Genomic DNA, 20,571 nt, shown 5'->3' with positions numbered 1-20,571 from the left:
TTATGAAGCCATGAAGTCATGAAGTCATGAACACTGACCTGAACATCGGTGGGATCGGAGGACGAGCCTGCTGCTGGTCTTCTGGGGACCTTGTTGCTCCGCTGGTCCGGGTTCTGCTGCTCCTCCTCTGGCTCGCTCTTGTAGTGCTCCTGGTCCTGGTCCTGGTCTCTGTTTCAGAAAGTGTGATGAGTGTTTTATTTCCTCATTGGTTCAGTCCGTATGGAAGGTTTACTGTGTGTCAGATATCAGTTTGTTACTCTGGACTGTCTAAAGTGACTCTTTTATGTGCTGTCAGTCATTTCTTTGAACATTCAGATATCACACAGTATCAAGTGTCCCTCAGCTCAGAACCAAACCTCTGCATGTCCTTCTTCTTTATAACACTGTGACTGTGAACACAGACAGCTGTCAGTCTGTTAGAGCAGCTTAATGTAATGTAGACTACAGTCTAATACAGTCACACTAAAGCTGAATAACTCTATTTAATGTAATGTAGACTACAGTCTATCACACAGTCAGCGTATCCGTGCATTACCATCTCTAAGTGGATCCAGATGGAGGCTGTGTCTCTTGGTTACCTGTTGCCATGGTGAATCGTAGTATCGGAGCTCCATTGATGATGAAGGCTGTTTTCATCCTCACATTTGATGGAACAAACTCTGATCAGCTGTTCTGGAGCCGAAACCTTTTCCATCTCACAGTTTGTTAAAGCTGCTTTCTGAACCGGGCTCCTGGTGCTGGTGCTGGTGCTGGTGCTGGTCCTGGTGCTGGTCCTGGTGCTGGTCCTGGTCCTGGTCTGTTCAATCAGAGAACAGGAGCACACATTAGAGCGAGCTAATGCTAACGCTAGCAGTGAGCCACACAGCAGCAGAAGCTAACAGGCTAACTAGCTGTTAGCTTGTTAGCATGGAGCTAACTAGCTGTTAGCTTGTTAGCATGGAGCTAACTCTCTGTTTTCGGGTTTAACTCGGTTCATATTCTTCTTCTCTTCGTCTCCTCTTGGACTTCCGGCTCAGAGGAAGCTTGTTAGTGTTTACCTGAGTTGTTTGCTGGTTCACCTGCAGCTCGAGCTCCAAACGGATCAAAGATCTTCAGCTAACAACAACAACTCTCCCGCCATCAGCCCGACAACCACACTTCCGGTTACAAGTACTTCCGGTCTGGTTTTTCAGTTTAAAGTGACAGAAAATCTCTACCTGGAGGTCAGGAGGGAAACTACAGCTACATGGTTTATATAATGTATATATATATATATATGTATATATATATATTATTATTATTATATTATGACCAATTATATACATTATATTATGACCAATTATATATATATATATATATATATATTTATTATACTATAACCTATTTATAGATGTATATATTTATTATATTATGACCTATTTGTCATAAGCCAGACTACTAAAGTATATATATGTAGTTGATTTTCTATAAACTTTAATCTTTGGACTGTTAGTGGTTGGTAAAGTCAAATAATACGACATCAGAGGTAAAATCATTGCTTTCCCGTCGGGTCAGTGTTACAGGAACTCTTAGCCTGACAGTTAGCCTTTTAACAAACAAATACCAACATCTATAAGCCACTGAGGGGCGGACGGGAGAACTTGTTTGGACGCGTGCTCTAAAAACAAACCAATGTCCAGTTCGCTGTGTAACGTTGGATCACTTCCATTTATTTACAGTTTCACATCTCACTATCATGTTCTTCCCCTCACGAGTCTGACGATACTAACGACTCAAGAGTCTGACGACTCAAGAGTCTGACGATACTAACGACTCACGGGTCTGACGATACTAACGACTCAAGAGTCTGACGACTCAAGAGTCTGACGATACTAACGACTCACGGGTCTGACGATACTAACGACTCAAGAGTCTGACGATACTAACGACTCACGGGTCTGATGATACTAACGACTCAAGAGTCTGACGATACTAACGACTCACGGGTCTGACGATACTAACGACTCAAGAGTCTGACGATACTAACGACTCAAGAGTCTGACGATACTAACGTCTCACGGGTCTGACGATACAAACGACTCACGGGGCTAACGATAGCGTCATGACAACAGACCTGACAGAGCATGAATTCAGACTTTTTACTGATCAGCATCATGATGTAGTTATTTCAGCATCATCTATTTATTGATATTAAATCACAGAACAATCTGTTTATTTTGGGTTCATACCGGCAGTAGAGACGTGTGGCTTGCTAGAGACAGCGAATGCAAATCGAATGATGTCATGATCCACGTTTGGTCTTCCACAACATGCTTCTGTAGTTGCCGCTCTCTGCCAGCAGAGGGCAGCATATTGACAACGTAACTCTGTTCTATCCAGCAGCTCGACATCACAGCGTAAAGGAGGAGGGAGGAGGAGGAGGAGACCGAATAAAAGCAATTGTTTATTTTCTAGACGAAATGACGAGCTAAACTTTAGAAACAACGGAGCCCAATGTTTTATTCAATCTATATCATAGCTAGCTGGCTAACGTTAGCCAACGGCAGTTGCTTCTTCAAGTTTCAGTAATGCTATCTTTCTAACTTTAGTGTTTTTAGTCTGTATAGATAACTTTACACATCTGAAAATAAATAAAACCATTACCATGTTATTCATAATGGAAATGGTAATTTTACATCTGTTACATATCTATTACTGACAGAGCACCGTCGAGTCAGATCCTGACTATGTCCTGGAGCAGCCGGCTACGAATGGACGAGGAAGAGGTAGAGGAAGAGGGCGAGGAAGAGGGCGAGGAAGAGGGAGAGGAAGAGGGAGAGCTAGTGGACGTGGACGTGGCAGAGGGTCTGGCCGGGGGAGAGGACAGAGTCAGCTTGAAGACCCTCTGGCTGAAGATGACTTCAGCAGAGTACAACAACTACAAGCTCGACGGATATCAGATGAACAGGTATCTCAAAATATAACATGTCCATACTTTATGTCCACATTATGATCATTATTGTTTATTCATAAATAAAGTAATACTTTTTCCCTGATCTACTGTCTTTCTAGGCCAGAATTCAGTGTTTGAGCCTGCAGCAGTGTCGGGAGCTTCTGGGGAGATGTCTGTTCAGGGATCCCAGCCTCATATTTGATCTAATGGTCAGCGCTCCTCCACCAGGTCCTCCTGGCCAGGACCCCAATCAACCTGAGGTGTGTCTGCATGAGGTGCAGGGAAATGCCCACTGACGTGGAAAGGAAGTGCTGTGGCCAGCCACCACAGAACTGCATTTCCCTGCTACCTCATGTGGACCTCTACATCCTCCATGAGGGTGTCCTTCGCCTGGCCAGGAGGATCTGGAACGACATTAGGGCTCAGCAGGACGTACCCAATCCCGGAGAGGACAACAGACAGTTCCGGTATGCTGCTTACCGGCAGTTTGTTGTGTGGCAGTATGGAGCCTTGGGGCGGGGTAACAGAACTGTGATTCCCAGCTGTTGTGTGTGGAGGATTAGGGACAGACATCCTGACCCCCACCACCAATATGTGGGCTTTATCCCACGCAGGCTCTGAAACAACCCCCCCCCCCCCCCACCCCTCCTGTGTGATGTGATATTTTTGTTGAGTATTTACATTTTACTTATTGTTATTTTTGCCATTGTTTTTGTAAAAATAAATCCATTGAAGGATGACCACCTGCTTTTTTTGTTCACGACTGCCAGTGTCAATACCATGCAGTAAAGAAATTCAACTCACTTGGGTAACACTTTTATTACATTCAAAAATATAGATGACAATCCCAAACATTCATAACACACCACAAAAAAAGTTTAGAAAAAGGTAAATTAAAAAATAAGTACACCATCTTTCAGTGGGGCTAGGCCTATAGAACATGTCTGACCCCTGGTCAGTATTTTTGAGTGGTGGCCATAGTAGGGGTGTAGGTGGGGTCGACTCAGGTGAGGTGTCGCAGGGGTCACGTCTTCTCCTATGGTCGGCTGCTCACTTAGGTAGTCCTTGGCCCTGCGAATGAACAAAGAATAGCATGTTAGAATTTTGAAATCAGTTGTTTAGTTTTGACTATAACGTCACACATATAGGCCATATATATAGGCTATAATATTTTTTAAAAGGCTGCTGTAATGCATATATAATAACTTATTTAGCATGCAACTCTATGCTGGTCTTTTGTTGGTTGAGAAGATTCTTACTCTGCCTCTCATGCTATAGTACCATATTATTTCAATGACAATATGTCAATGCGTCTCTTTTTGTGTGTCAATGCGTGATGTCTTTACATTATCATAAATGATACCTTTCACATAACATCTCTGTAGTCGTCAAAAAGCTGCTTGTAATTAACAAAATCTATATATGCAACCTTTATCAACTAAAATCAGAATCAGTGTAATGAGAAACTATGTTGTGAAGGCTGCAAGGGTTAGTGTGAAAACATGCAATTTGGGTTTCTGAAGAAGGGATGTTGAATGAGGCCCACTGAAAGAACTTCTATACCTTGTCGTCGACTGACTTGTGTGTGCAGTAGCTCCTCTGTGGTTAGAGGTGGAATACCACATAGCACACCAGACTGCCGCGGGTCATCAGGCCTCTGGCGTCTCACACGCGGCATGCCTCTGTCTGCTGTGGTGCGGCTACGGAGGATGGCCCTCTGGAGGTCAGGAATGTAGCCATAGTCCTTGTCGACCTTCATTGTGTACAGGCTCCACTTCCGCGACTTCTTGTTGTACAGCTTCCGGTATCTGACATAATGAAATTAGCATATGACCGAAACAGGAAAAGATGGTTATTGAAAAATGAATTTGTGATAAATTTGCAAAACTGCTGCCTGTGCAAGGACAACATTCATTATAATTATTCATGTATAAATTTGACCTTATATTATAAAACTAATATACTTCCGTTTTAGTGGGTATACTGTTGTCAATTTTAAGAACTTACTCAATGGAGCCATCAGCTTTTCTCTGCACTGGTCGGTGGACATGATGATTATAATCCAAACCAGCAAGTAGGGTGCGAGCTGAATAGACGGGCGGGGTGAAACTCAATCTCTTGCTGGCATACATCAGTATGTGGTTGTGAAAGGACTCAAGTTCTGCTGTAGACCTAAACAGTAAAAAACAAGTGTTAGATCTTTTATGTTGTCATTAGTCATTAGTTGATACATATAGTCACAATCAGTGGTGGACAGTAAAAAAATAAAAAGGACTTTGATCAAGTCACTGCATGATTTACAATCATCTGTATTTTAGAGATTTTTCAAAAAGGGACCCATTCTCTGCATGATCTTTCCCAAGATTTACTCACTTTTTTCTTCCCTATGTGGGTTTATAGGGAGTAAGCCAGGAGCTTCCTTTGTTTGAGTTAAATACTTGTGAACATAAACATTACATGTAAAACCCATGCCCACATACCTAAATCCCAGGTACTTCACTACTTCACCCAGCCAGCGTGCATTTAGCACTATCTCAATGAGTGCTCTGTGTGCCACAGATCCCTTCTCTATCCATTCCTGTATATTCCACTTACTGTATGAGTAACGTTACTGTATGAGTAACGCTACACATACAGGTTACTGTATGAGTAACGTTACTGTTTGAGTAACGCTACACATACAGGTTACTGTATGAGTAACACTACACATACAGGTTACTGTATGAGTAACACTACTGTATGAGTAACACTACACATACAGGTTACTGTATGAGTAACACTACTGTATGAGTAACGTTACTGTATGAGTAACGCTACTGTATGAGTAACACTACTGTATGAGTAACACTACACATACAGGTTACTGTATGAGTAACACTACTGTATGAGTAACGTTACTGTATGAGTAACACTACTGTATGAGTAACGTTACTGTATGAGTAACGCTACTGTATGAGTAACGTTACTGTATGAGTAACGTTACTCATATAGGTTACTGTATCGAGTACTACTGACTGTGATGTGTCGTTATATAGCGGCAATTCTATGGGAATTACCGTCCGTTCTTTCTCTTAGTAAACTTATGGGTCTGTAAAGCCCTTTGAGATGACAGACTGTGATTCAAGGATCTAGCTACAGTAGCTACATAAACATAAACATGGACTTGAATTAGCCGCAGCAAGCCTCGGGCTACGGTTAGCAGAAGGCTAACGTACATTCAACCTGGCTACTCATCGCCTGCTTTCACTGTAAAGCTACCTACAAACAAATCAGTACAAAACATTTAGATATTACAGGAAAACGAAGTTAGTAGCTTACCTGTCCAGGAGAAGAACGGCTAGCTCAGAGTCCAACGTGAGGCCGATGCTGTCCCGGAGATCTCTCCACCGCTGAAACGCTTCGCCGATATTGACAGGCGTTTTATTGCGCTTATTGTCGGACTCTCTTTTGGACTGTCTTCTTGAAAATTCTGTCTTTCTTTTTTTGGGTTGTTTTGAGGTGTAGGCAGTTGCTGCCAATGCTGGAATAGCAAGCTTTTCAGTAGGTTGTTCCGCCATTGACCGAGGCTTTCACTATCTACAGAGACCAGACGTGAACGCGCATCTCCTTTTGTGGAACAGCCAATAGGAACGCTCTCTCTGAAATGACCTGTGATTGGTCAAAGTCTGCCGTCACGGGCAAGATTTTCTAAAGCCTGTAAACAGAGCCATGAGGAGGTGCAGAGGTGTAGTTTTCTCTCAGATCACTTTAATTACAATATGCTGAAAGGTTATTATGGAATTTTTGCCAAATTATGCCAAAATATTGTTGCCTACTACCACTTTAATTCATCGTTTTATTGAATCCACGGCTTTTACTAATTAAACACATGAATAGTACGTCGCCATCTTGGTTTTTGGCCATCGCCATCTTGTTTTTCAACAGTCGCCATCTTGGTTTTTAGTCGTCTCCATCTTGGTTTTTTGTCGTCGCCATCTTGGTTTTTGGCCGTCGCCATCTTGGTTTTTAGTCGTCTCCATCTTGGTTTTTGGCCCGCGCAGAAGATGCATCCTGGCACAATCATGGAGGACGCAGAGTCAGTCTCCAGCTCCTGAAAGCTCATTCTTTTAATAAAGATTGTTACAATTCAATCGTTAGATGATTTCTAATTTTGTATTTTTGATAAGGAAACATGCAGAATGGCACTAAACATGACGTTATCAAAGATGGTGGAACTGTTTTAATGGAACACTTCCTGGCTTAAAGGCAGTGGAATAAAAGTCTAACTAAGGCAAACACACACATATAATAATACACTACATTAATTGTCTTTAGACAAATCCAAACTACATTTTAGTAAAGATCAGAGTCTTTAGCGGCCTGTGGGAGAAAAGGGATCTTCTCATCACATGACGCTAGTCCAGCAGTCACATGATAACAGGTGGTTGTATTCGGTGGGGGAGATGGTAACCCCCGTCTCTGTTCATAGATGGTCTCTGGTGTCGGATGTGAATGTCCTCCTTGATCTTTCTCCAGCTGTTGACTCGTGGATGGATTATCGAACGGGTCTACGGGGCACAGGCCCAGGGGGTCGACTACAGTCAACAGTTTCTGGTCTTTACCAAACAATTCATCCAGAAAATACTCAGCAGATTAATGGATGGTAAAGAATTAAATATATAAAAGGAAGAAAGTATGTAGTCGTAGCCACGACAACACACATGCTGTTTAGAACATGAAGTTACTGTTGGTCAGACTTCAATGTGGAGAGAAGCTCTGAATATAACAACACAGCTATCAGGGCATGGGGAGGAGGCAGGAGGAAACAGCTAGCTAGGCTCTGAAACATGTTCACAACGATGCAGTGTGAATGCGCTGGTGGGATTTAAGGTAACTACCCCGAGAAAACGTTTTACCACATTGGTCACACCAGTACGGTTTCTCTCCAGTGTGAATGCGTTGATGTCTTTTCAGGTGACCTGATGTAGTGAAAGCTGCTCCACATTCATCACAGCTGTAGGGTTTCTCTCCAGTGTGAATGCGTTGATGTCTTTTCAGGTGACCTGATGTAGTGAAAGCTGCTCCACATTCATCACAGCTGCAGGGTTTCTCTCCAGTGTGAATGCGTTGGTGTTCTTTCAGTTGACCTGATGTAGTGAAAGCTGCTCCACATTCATCACAGCTGTGGGGTTTCTCTCCAGTGTGAATGCGTTGATGTATTTTTTGGTAACCTGATGTAGTGAAAGCTGCTCCACATTCATCACAGCTGTAGGGTTTCTCTCCAGTGTGACTGTGTTGATGTATTTTCAAGTAACCTGATGTAGTGAAAGCTGCTCCACATTCATCACAGCTGTAGGGTTTCTCTCCAGTGTGACTGTGTTGATGTATTTTCAAGTAACCTGATGTAGTGAAAGCTGCTCCACATTCATCACAGCTGTAGGGTTTCTCTCCAGTGTGAATGCGTTGATGTGTTTTCAGGTGACCTGATGTTCTGAAAGCTGCTCCACATTCATCACAGCTGTAGGGTTTCTCTCCAGTGTGAATGCGTTGATGTATTTTCAGGATACCTGATGTTGTGAAAGCTCCTCCACATTCATCACAGCTGTAGTGACATTGGTTCAGTCCGTATGGAAGGTTTACTGTGTGTCAGATATCAGTTTGTTACTCTGGACTGTCTAAAGTGACTCTTTTATGTGCCGTCAGTCATTTCTTTGAACATTCAGATATCACACAGCATCAAGTGTCTCTCAGCTCAGAACCAAACCTCTGCATGTCCTTCTTCTTTATAACACTGTGACTGTGAACACAGACAGCTGTCAGTCTGTTAGAGCAGCTTAATGTAATGTAGACTACAGTCTAATACAGTCACACTAAAGATGAATAACTCTATTTAATGTAATGTAGACTTCAGTCTAATACAGTCCCATTAAAGCTGAATAACTCTATTTAATGTAATGTAGACTACAGTCTAATACAGTCACACTAAAGCTGAATAACTCTATGTAATGTAATGTAGACTTCAGTCTAATACAGTCACACTAAAGCTGAATAACTCTGTAATGTAATGTAGACTACAGTCTAATACAGTCACACTAAAGATGAATAACTCTATTTAATGTAATGTAGACTACAGTCTAATACAGTCACACTAAAGATGAATAACTCTATTTAATGTAATGTAGACTTCAGTCTAATACAGTCACATTCAAGCTGAATAAATCTATTTAATGTAATGTAGACTTCAGTCTATTACACAGTCAGCGTATCCGTGCATTACTATCTCTACGTGGATCCAGATGGAGGCTCTGCCTCTTAGTTACCTGTTGCCATGGTGAATCGTAGTATCGGAGCTCCATTGATGATGAAGGCTGTTTTCATCCTCACATTTGATGGAACAAACTCTGATCAGCTGTTCTGGAGCCGAAACCTTTTCCATCTCAGAGTTTGTTAAAGCTGCTTTCTGAACCGGGCTCCTGGTGCTGGTCCTGGTGCTGGTGCTGGTGCTGGTGCTGGTGCTGGTCCTGGTCCTGGTCCTGGTGCTGGTCCTGGTCCTGGTGCTGGTCCTGGTCCTGGTGCTGGTGCTGGTCTGTTCAATCAGAGAACAGGAGCACACATTAGAGAGAGCTAATGCTAACGCTAGCAGTGAGCCACACAGCAGCAGAAGCTAACAGGCTAACTAGCTGTTAGCTTGTTAGCATGGAGCTAACTAGCTGTTAGCTTGCTAGCATGGAGCTAACTCTCTGTTAGCTTGTTAGCATGGAGCTAACTCTCTGTTAGCTTGTTAGCATGGAGCTAACTCTCTGTTTTCGGGTTTAACTCGGTTCATATTCTTCTTCTCTTCTTCTCCTCTTGGACTTCCGGCTCAGAGGAAGCTTGTTAAAGTGTTTACTTGAGTTATTTGCTGGTTCACCTGCAGCTCGAGCTCCAAACGGATCAAAGATCTTCAGCTAACAACAACAACTCTCCCGCCATCAGCCCGACAACCACACTTCCGGTTACAAGTACTTCCGGTCTGGTTTTTCAGTTTAAAGTGACAGAAAGTCTCCACCTGGAGGTCAGGAGGGAAACTACAGCTACATGGTTTATATAATGTATATATATATATATATATATATTATTATTATTATATTATGACCAATTATATACATTATATTATGACCAATTATATATATATATATATATATATATATTTATTATACTATAACCTATTTATAAATGTATATATTTATTATATTATGACCTATTTGTCATAAGCCAGACTACTGAAGTATATATATGTAGTTGATTTTCTATAAACTTTAATCTTTGGACTGATAGTGGTTGGTAAAGTCAAATAATACGACATCAGAGGTAAAATCATTGCTTTCCCGTCGGGTCAGTGTTACAGGAACTCTTAGCCTGCCAGTTAGCCTTTTAACAAACAAATACCAACATCTATAAGCCACTGAGGGGCGGACGGGAGAACTTGTTTTGACGCGTGCTCTAAAAACAAACCAATGTCCAGTTCGCTGTGTAACGTTGGATCACTTCCATTTATTTACAGTTTCACATCTCACCATCATGTTCTTCCCCTGCAGGCATATATTAACTCTGTCATCCACAGATGAAAGTGAAACTAACTACATTAAGGCACCGACACAGAACAGTAACTAATGAATGAGGGATGTTTCATGGTGATATCTATTACATTTTTAAAATTACTACTTTATAATATCATGACTTTATTCTCGTAATATTACAACTTTTTTTCTCTAAATCTCAGATTTATATTTTTTCCTCAATGTGGCCCTAATACTCCGTCGTACTGTCGTACCGTCGTACCGTCGTACCGTCGTACCGTCGTACCGTCGTACCGTCATACCGTAGACCTACAACAATGATAAATAAAAATGAAAATGTAAACGAAAAAACAGTTATTCATTGTCTAATGTCATTGACTAATGTCTTTTATAGATCCACAGGGAGCCACTGGAGAGGAGCTGAAGAGGCGCAGGTTGCTGACCCCTCGACTAAACCATACAACAAATTAAAATATTGAACAATTGGATGACATCATAGTTAAATCCCTTCATTTTAATAATTATACTGTAACACACAGCGGTGACATCAACATACTGCTTATCCAATCCCTGCCGCTTTCACTACGCTGTGGCGTCTCCATGGTGACGTCTGGTGTCTTTCCTGTGGATCCATCCATCCATCTGCAACCGCTTATCCCGTTAGGGGTCGCGGGGGGGCTGGAGCCGATCCCAGCCGACATTGGGCGAAGGCAGGGTACACCCTGGACAGGTCGCCAGTCCATCGCAGGGCTGACACATAGAGACATACAACCATTCACGCTCACATTCACACCTACGGGCAATTTTAGAGTCCACAATTAACCTAACCTGCATGTCTTTGGACTGTGGGAGGAAACCGGAGTACCCGGAGAAAACCCACGCTAACACGGGGAGAACATGCAAACTCCACACAGAAGGGTCCCAAGCCGGATTCGAACCTGCAACCCTCTAGCTGTGAGGCGCCAGTGCTAACCACTGCACCACCGTGCAGCCCTCTTTCCTGTGGATGTGAAAAAAAAATAAAATAAAAAAATATATATAAAAAAATATATGTACTGTACGTATAAATACTTATTTTTATTTTTTTATATTTTTTGATTTAATAAAAAATGAAAAATAAATATATATATATATAATTATATATATATTTATTTTTATCTATATTTATTTTTATATATTTATTTTTTATAAAATTTTATAAAAAAATTATAAAATAAATATATATACAGTATATATATATATATATATATATATATATATATATATTTTTAAATATTTTTTAATTTTAAATTTTTTTAACTTGGCATTCCAGTTTACCACCCTGTTACCTGTTAGAGTGTATGTCTCTGTATACGAGTCCCAGGACGACGGTGGACATCAGGTAAGGAGCTCCCACCACCAGGTGACACACCAGTCTGGAGACAGACAGGAGGCGTGCTGCTGCAGGAGCACCAGGACCTGCTGGTGGTGAAACAACCAGATCCATAAATACTGTATCTGATATGAACGTCAAACATGAGGCGGCATGTGGAGCATCTGGCCTCATGACCTGCGGGCTGTATAACATTCAACAGCTTATTAGACGTGTGTTTCCAGAGCTCACCTCCCGTCACGTTTCAACAAAACTACTTAGTTAGGTTTAGGCAACAAAACTACTTAGTTAGGATTAGGCAACAAAACTACTTAGTTAGGTTTAGGCAACAAAACTACTTAGTTAGGTTTAGGCAACAAAACTACTTAGTTAGGATTAGGCAACAAAACTACTTAGTTAGGTTTAGGCAACAAAAACTACTTAGTTAGGATTAGGCAACAAAACTACTTAGTTAGGTTTAGGCAACAAAAACTACTTAGTTAGGATTAGGCAACAAAACTACAAAGTTAGGTTTAGGCAACAAAACTACTTAGTTAGGTTTAGGCAACAAAACTACTTAGTTAGGTTTAAGCAACAAAACTACTTAGTTAGGATTAGGCAACAAAACTACTTAGTTAGGTTTAGGCAACAAAACTACTTAGTTAGGATTAGGCAACAAAACTACTTAGTTAGGATTAGGCAACAAAACTACTTAGTTAGGTTTAGGCAACAAAAACTACTTAGTTAGGTTTAGGCAACAAAACTACTTAGTTAGGTTTAGGCAACAAAACTACTTAGTTAGGTTTAAGCAACAAAACTACTTAGTTAGGATTAGGCAACAAAACTACTTAGTTAGGTTTAGGCAACAAAACTACTTAGTTAGGTTTAGGCAACAAAACTACTTAGTTAGGATTAGGCAACAAAACTACTTAGTTAGGATTAGGCAACAAAACTACTTAGTTAGGTTTAGGCAACAAAACTACTTAGTTAGGTTTAAGCAACAAAACTACTTAGTTAGGATTAGGCAACAAAACTACTTAGTTAGGATTAGGCAACAAAACTACTTAGTTAGGTTTAGGCAACAAAACTACTTAGTTAGGTTTAAGCAGCAAAACTACTTAGTTAGGTTTAAGCAACAAAACTACTTAGTTAGGTTTAGGAAAAGATCGACTTGATTAGGTTTAGGCAACAAAACTACTTAGTTAGGTTTAGGCAACAAAAATAATTAGTAAGGATTAGGCAACAAAGCTACTTAGTTAGGTTTAGGCAACAAACCTTCTTAGTTAGGTTTAGGCAACAAAACTACTTAGTTAGGTTTAAGCAACAAACCTTCTTAGTTAGGTTTAGGCAACAAAGCTACTTAGTTAGGTTTAGGCAATAAACCTTCTTAGTTAGGTTTAAGCAACAAAACTACTTAGTTAGGTTTAGGAAAAGATCGACTTGATTAGGTTTAGGCAACAAAACTACTTAGTTAGGTTTAGGCAACAAAACTACTTAGTTAGGTTTAGGCAACAAAGCTACTTAGTTAGGTTTAGGCAATAAACCTTCTTAGTTAGGTTTAAGCAACAAAACTACTTAGTTAGGTTTAGGAAAAGATCGACTTGATTAGGTTTAGGCAACAAAACTACTTAGTTAGGTTTAGGCAACAAAACTACTTAGTTAGGTTTAGGCAACAAAACTACTTAGTTAGGTTTAGGTAAAAAAAACTACTTAGGGTATTGTTTGAAGACATTCTTGATAAACTGTGTTTAATCCTTCTACTTCCTGTCTTGTTGTATACATACATGCATTATTTCCTACTTCCTCTCACCTCTCACAGTGAGCCAGCTCTCCGTTGACGCCCCGACGCCGGTGATCACGCACATGTAGAGGCCTTGATCAGACTTGGACACCGCAGGGAGGCTCATCTGCCCCGTGACGGCTGCTCCGACAGGAGATCTGTCCTTCATGAAGATGCTGGCTCGCAGGTTTGAAGAGTTGCTTCGAGTAGTGCAACGCAGAGTCACAGATCGTCCCTCCGTCACAGGAAACACGGGACTCTCCAGGATCACGTTACTGTCTTTGATACGCAAAAGAATTAAGAAAGGTGATGAAGGAGAAAAAGCATCCACGGATTGTGGATCTTAGTCTCCTTGTTTTGTTAAATATGTCCCCTAGAGCAGGAGTCAGCAACCTTTACTATCAAAAGAGCCATTTTAGGCACAAAAATAAATAAGAATAATGATCTGTCTGGAGCCGCAAAACATGTGATCATTGTGATGAAGGTAACAGTTTATAGTCTAAGTATATAGTATATAAGTCTAATGCAGTGAGGGCCAGAGACAATGTACTACGGAGTATTAGGACCACATTGAGGGAAAACACATCTGAGATTTACACAATAAAGTCATAACTCTACGTGAAAAAGCCGTAATGTTATGAGAATGAAATCTTAACTTTGAGAGAAAAAGTTGTTATATTACGAGAATAAAATCAAAACTTGTTTCAAATATTTTTTATTAAGAAGCATGTGCATGTCAGTGATACAAACTGTGGGGTGTTTATCATGCCTCATTTTTTATATACATCAACAAAAACAGACAAAACTAGAAACTAAGGGCAAACAACATGGAGACAAGCAAATACAAAACACATACGTCATGAAAGGAAAACAAAACAAAAAGCACAGACACCCTAAGGCAAACAAATCAGGGAGACATTGGCGACATACAGTATATACATAAACAGCTGTAACCCTCCCATCCCTGAGCAGTGCTACCTCGGGTACTAAAGACTATGTGTCTATTGCGTCTTAATTGTCTGTCCCTCCTATAGAGGAGATCATCGGTCTCCAAATCTTTTCAAATACCTCCAGTCTGTCATTAAGGGTGTATCGGATTCTTTCTAGGTGGAGGGGATCAGTCAGTGTTGTTATCCAGGATTTAAATGTTGGCCCGTCTTTCCCTTTCCAGAACAACAGAATCAGTTCCTTTGCACAAAGGAGGGAGTTTTACTCTGAGGAAAATGTATCCTGGTGTTTCCCATCAGCTGTTTTAATAAAGTAGCGTTAACGTGTAATTTGACATTAAAAAAGATTTTAGGGTTAATTTGTCTATTTTTCTTTTTTACATTTGGTCAAGATTTTTACTATAAGCTCCTTTAATTCATCGTTTTATTGAATCCACAGCTTTTACTAATTAAACACATGAATAGTACGTCGCCATCTTGGTTTTTAGTCGTCTCCATCTTGGTTTTTGGCCGTCGCCATCTTGGTTTTCAACAGTCGCCATCTTGGTTTTTGGCCGTCGCCATCTTGGTTTTTAGTCGTCTCCATCTTGGTTTTTGGCCGTCGCCATCTTGGTTTTCAACAGTCGCCATCTTGGTTTTCAACAGTCGCCATCTTGGTTTTTGGCCGTCGCCATCTTGGTTTTTAGTCGTCGCCATCTTGGTTTTCAACAGTCGCCATCTTGGTTTTTGGCCGTTGCCATCTTGGTTTTCAACAGTCGCCATCTTGGTTTTCAACAGTCGCCATCTTGGTTTTTGGCCGTCGCCATCTTGGTTTTCAACAGTCGCCATCTTGGCTTTTGGCCGTCGCCATCTTGGTTTTCATCAGTCGCCATCTTGGTTTTTGGCCGTCGCCATCTTGGTTTTTTGGCCGTCGCCATTTTGTTTTTTGGCAGACGACATTTTGGTTTTGGGCGGCCTCCATCTTGGTTTTTAGTGCTAGATTCTGAGGTTTCACCTCTTGTTGTTCCGAATCACATCTTCAGACTAGAACAGAAAGGCAAAGAGCAGGAACACAGCCGCGTGGTTTCTCAGATAAGAGGTCATTTTAAAGTGTCGGTCTGCCCGCGCAGAAGATGCATCCTGGCACAATCATGGAGGACGCAGAGTCAGTCTTCAGCTCCTGAAAGCTCATTCTTTTAATAAAGATTGTTACAATTCAATCGTTAGATGATTTCTAATTTTGTATTTTTGATAAGGAAACATGCAGAATGGCACTAAACATGACGTTGGTGTTATCAAAGATGGTGGAATTGTTTTAATGGAACACTTCCTGGCTTAAAGGCAGTGGAATAAAAGTCTAACTAAGGCAAACACACACATATAATAATACACTACATTAATTGTCTTTGGACAAATCCAAACTACATTTTAGTAAAGATCAGAGTCTTTAGCGGCCTGTGGGAGAAAAGGGATCTTCTCATCACATGACGCTAGTCCAGCAGTCACATGATAACAGGTGGTTGTATTCGGTGGGGGGGATGGTAACCCCTGTCTCTGTTCATAGATGGTCTCTGGTGTCGGATGTGAATGTCCTCCTTGATCTTTCTCCAGCTGTTGACTCGTGGATGGATTATTGAACGGGTCTACGGGGCACAGGCCCAGGGGGTCGACTACAGTCAACAGTTTCTGGTCTTTACCAAACAATTCATCCAGAAAATACTCAGCAGATTAATGGATGGTAAAGAATTAAATATATAAAAGGAAGAAAGTATGTAGTCGTAGCCACGACAACACACATGCTGTTTAGAACATGAAGTTACTGTTGGTCAGACTTCAATGTGGAGAGAAGCTCTGAATATAACAACACAGCTATCGGCATGAGGAGGCAGGAGGAAACAGCTAGCTAGGCTCTGAAACATGTTCACAACGATGCAGTGTGAATGCGCTGGTGGGATTTAAGGTAACTACCCCGAGAAAACGTTTTACCACATTGGTCACACCAGTACGGTTTCTCTCCAGTGTGAATGCGTTGATGTATTTTCAGGTAATCTGATGTTCTGAAAGCTCCTCCACATTCATCACAGCTGTAGGGTTTCTCTCCAGTGTGAATGCTTTGATGTATTTTCAGGGTACCTGATGTTCTGAAAGCTCCTCCACATTCATCACAGCTGTAGGGTTTCTCTCCAGTGTGAATGCGTTGATGTATTTTCAGGTAATCTGATGTAGTGAAAGCTGCTCCACATTCATCACAGCTGTATGGTTTCTCGCCAGTGTGAATGCGTTGATGTATTTTCAGGCTACCCGATCTAGTGAAAGCTGCTCCACAGTCATCACAGCTGTAGGGTTTCTCTCCAGCGTGAATGCGTTGATGTATTTTCAGGCTACCCGATCTAGTGAAAGCTGCTCCACAGTCATCACAGCTGTAGGGTTTCTCTCCAGTGTGCATGCGTTGATGTCTTTTCAGCTCACCTGATGTAGTGAAAGCTGCTCCACATTCATCACAGCTGTAGGGTTTCTCTCCAGTGTGACTGTGTTGATGCATTTTCAGGTGACCTGATTGAGCGAAAGCTGCTCCACAGTCATCACAGCTGTAGGGTTTCTCTCCAGTGTGAATGCGTTGATGTATTTTCAGGTAACCTGACTCAGTGAAAGCTGCTCCACATTCATCACAGCTGTAGGGTTTCTCTCCAGTGTGAATGCGTTGATGTATTTTCAGGTAACCTGATCTGGTGAAAACTGCTCCACATTCATCACAGCTGTAGGGTTTCTCTCCAGTGTGAATGCGTTGATGTGTTTTCAGGTGACCTGATTGAGTGAAAGCTGCTCCACATTCATCACAGCTGTAGGGTTTCTCTCCAGTGTGAATGCGTTGATGTATTTTTAGGTGACCTGATTTTGTGAAAGCTGCTCCACATTCATCACAGCTGTAGGGTTTCTCTCCAGTGTGAATGCGTTGATGTATTTTGAGGGTACTCTGAAAAGTGAAAGTTTTCCCACATTCATCACAGCTGTGTAGTTTCTCTCCAGTGTGAACTCTCAGATGTATCAGTCCCTTTCTTCCTCTCCTTTTCTATAGCAACAGACATACAGACAGAGACAGACAGACAGACAGACAGACAGACAGACAGACAGACAGACAGACAGAGAGAGAGAGAGACAGAGAGAGAGAGCGAGTCAGTGAGATGCCATGGTGGAGCGACCTATCTAGAACCATAAAGAACATTAAAACATGTCAGTGGAACATAACCCACAATGTTCCAGTCTGACTAATGCACTACCACCTGTGACAACCAACCGTGGTCCCTCTGTAGACATTTGATTGGTCACCACAGACGCCCCCTTGACATTTATTAATTCTCACAATTATGAATTGTCCCGCATGCTAACGTACGGCACACTAACGTACGGCACACTAACGTACAGCATACTAATTAATATTAATTTCGAGTATTTCAGGAAGAAAAGGACTCTTTAATATATATAAGGCCTTAACTAACAAAGAAAATGAACCTGCAGATGACCTTTTGGCCTTTTGGAACAGCTGCTGAGCGTCCAACGGCGTCCATCGCAGCCAACATCGCACTGCTGATCCTGACACGTGTCAGCGGGATGGAGCACTCCTTCAACACCTGTAAAATAACAATACAGAAAGACTATTGTTGACACTTTGTCTTGTGAAAAAAGGGCAATTAATAAACATATAATCAATAAACATACAATCAATATACATTAGGGCTGCACAATTATTTATCATTATTATTAAAAAACTTGACAAATCTCCCTTTAAGGTGCATTTTGAAGTAATAAAAAATGTGAGATTAATTTGTGATTAATTGAGATTAACTATGGACAATCATGCAGTTAATTTATTAATTATCAGGCGACATCCCCATTATGGAGTTGCATTATGGGAAATGTAAAACCCAGTATAGTTGAAGATTAACCCATACCACGCACTAAGTCAGTCATTCATTCAAACAAGAAACACATTGAGGTAGAGACCTCATTTCCTGTATAGCCGAGTAAAAAAGTATGCATTCATACTGTGATTCATACACAAAACTGTTGAACTCTTTCATTTTAAAACTCATGTATAGTTATTACAGATAGAAGTATTTTGATGTCCTTATTGTATTTCTTCTATTCTATAGTTGTGTCTTGGCTTTACCAGCACAGTGCATGCTTCTGTTTTTTTTATTTCTCTGTTTATTGTTATGCACCAAAAACAATAAGGCTAATTCCTTGTATGTGTAAACCTGATTCTGATTTCTGCTATTCTCTCTCTGTTAGCTGCTTTTTATGGGCTCAGATCAGTCTCAATATTAATGAATGCACAAAGGAGTCACACATGTATCTGGTGATTTATATATAAATGACTCTCTCCACAAAAATATTTTTCAATGCACACAAACACAGTTATCGTTATATATAAATGTAAAAAAAACAATCCACATAAAAAACTAAGGTTCACAAATATATTTCTGACACACACAAAAATATGTCTTGTTTTAAATAAATGTAATAGAAATCCACAAATATATGTACTTAAAAGTATTTGATCAAAAACACATTTGGATGTTGTTACATTTATAAACAAACTACTGTCATGTGTGAACTTCACTGTGTTCATCTGTGTGGGTTTTATGAGATTCCCGACGTGCACGACCCACAAATGCATTTTTTTCAACAGGAAATCATCCGTAGCCAATCAGATGCGCTGGCTAACGCTAGCTAACATTAGCTATGTGTTTGTTTAGCCCAGGGGTCAGAAAGCTTTACTATCAAAAGAGACATTTTAGGCAAAAAAAAAAATTGCGTCATGCAGGGCTCAACATCGGACATTTTTTGGATATTTTCGGGACATTTGTCGGACATTTTTCTGACTGTTTTTTCTGAAATCTTTCCACATTTTTTCGAAGTTTTCTCAGACAATTTTTTAAAAATACATTTTTTGGACAATTTTTGACTTTTGTTCTGAATTCTTTCAACATTTTTTTGACATTTTTTCAGAATGTTTTTCAGACTTGTTTTGGACATTTTTTCGGACATCTTTTTTTTTGACATTTTTCGATTATTTTCGGAAATTTTTCAGATACGATAACGTTTCCTGTCCGTGACAGAGTTAGCATGCAGCTTTAGCTCTGCTCTGTCTAGCTCTGCTTTTCCTGTCAATGTGTGAAACCCAAAGTGTTTCCATCCTTTACTGGATGTGTAGTGTTTACTACGCTGGATTTAACATGGGAGGGTGCAGGTCGTATCCACGACGACCCTCCAACGTTTTACACTCTCTGAGGTTTGTTTTGGTTGACGGATACGGAACGGATATGACGTCACGTTACTCAGACTAGCACAATAAAAGCGGTAACTTCCTTCTACCTCTGCATAGACTCAGATGAAGCAGATATATCCATTCCCCCCCCCCAGCTGCCACCTCAGTAGATATTGATGAACAGTTGGAGCTGTTTTCTCCTCTTCTTGGTGTCGTTATGAAGCCATGAAGTCATGAAGTCATGAACACTGACCTGAACATCGGTGGGATCAGAGGACGAGCCTGCTGCTGGTCTTCTGGGAACCTTGTTGCTCCGCTGGTCCGGGTTCTGCTGCTCCTCCTCCGGCTCGCTCTTGTAGTGCTCCTGGTCCTGGTCCAGGTCCAGGTCCTGGTCCTGGTCTCTGTTTCAGAAAGTGTGATGAGTGTTTTATTTCCTCATTGGTTCAGTCCGTATGGAAGGTTTACTGTGTGTCAGATATCAGTTTGTTACTCTGGACTGTCTAAAGTGACTCTTTTATGTGCCGTCAGTCATTTCTTTGAACATTCAGATATCACACAGCATCAAGTGTCTCTCAGCTCAGAACCAAACCTCTGCATGTCCTTCTTCTTTATAACACTGTGACTGTGAACACAGACAGCTGTCAGTCTGTTAGAGCAGCTTAATGTACTGTAGACTACAGTCTAATACAGTCACATTAAAGCTGAATAACTCTATTTAATGTAATGTAGACTACAGTCTAATACAGTCACACTAAAGCTGAATAACTCTATTTAATGTAATGTAGACTACAGTCTA

The 20,571-nt window shown here is 40.9% G+C and overlaps 1 protein-coding gene and 1 long non-coding RNA gene across 9 annotated transcripts in view; one reads left to right on the top strand and one right to left on the bottom strand.

Moving 5' to 3' along the window:
• The window catches only part of LOC141760811 (uncharacterized), a 51,848-nt gene extending 31,371 nt beyond the window's left edge, over positions 1-20,477 (bottom strand). For 4 of the 7 annotated variants that reach the window (XM_074623893.1, XM_074623895.1, XM_074623894.1 and 1 more), the window contains exons 1-2: positions 579-790; positions 39-168 (exon numbers count right to left, since the gene is read on the bottom strand). In XM_074623893.1, the coding sequence (XP_074479994.1) occupies positions 39-168; positions 579-694 (246 nt within the window). In that variant the 5' untranslated portion in view covers positions 695-790. Of the gene's footprint in view, positions 1-38; positions 169-578; positions 791-17,395; positions 17,577-18,027; positions 18,136-20,028 lie in introns of those variants that run through there. The other 3 variants (XM_074623897.1, XM_074623899.1, XM_074623891.1) reach the window with 3 other exon arrangements.
• Positions 2,478-3,564, top strand: LOC141760817 (uncharacterized). Of its 2 annotated transcripts, none has more exons than XR_012592455.1 (3): positions 2,478-2,744; positions 2,775-2,926; positions 3,031-3,564. It is a non-coding gene; the product is annotated as an uncharacterized LOC141760817 (long non-coding RNA). The 2 variants fall into 2 exon arrangements; XR_012592454.1 differs by having other exon boundaries at positions 2,488-2,744; positions 2,787-2,926; positions 3,031-3,563.
• Positions 20,478-20,571: the final 94 nt, after the last annotated feature.

Source organism: Sebastes fasciatus, chromosome 22 (assembly GCF_043250625.1).
Source record: "Sebastes fasciatus isolate fSebFas1 chromosome 22, fSebFas1.pri, whole genome shotgun sequence".
NCBI lineage: Eukaryota > Metazoa > Chordata > Actinopteri > Perciformes > Sebastidae > Sebastes > Sebastes fasciatus.
The sequence above is the reverse complement of the archived record's forward strand: the minus strand, read 5'-3'. Positions and strand labels throughout refer to the sequence as shown.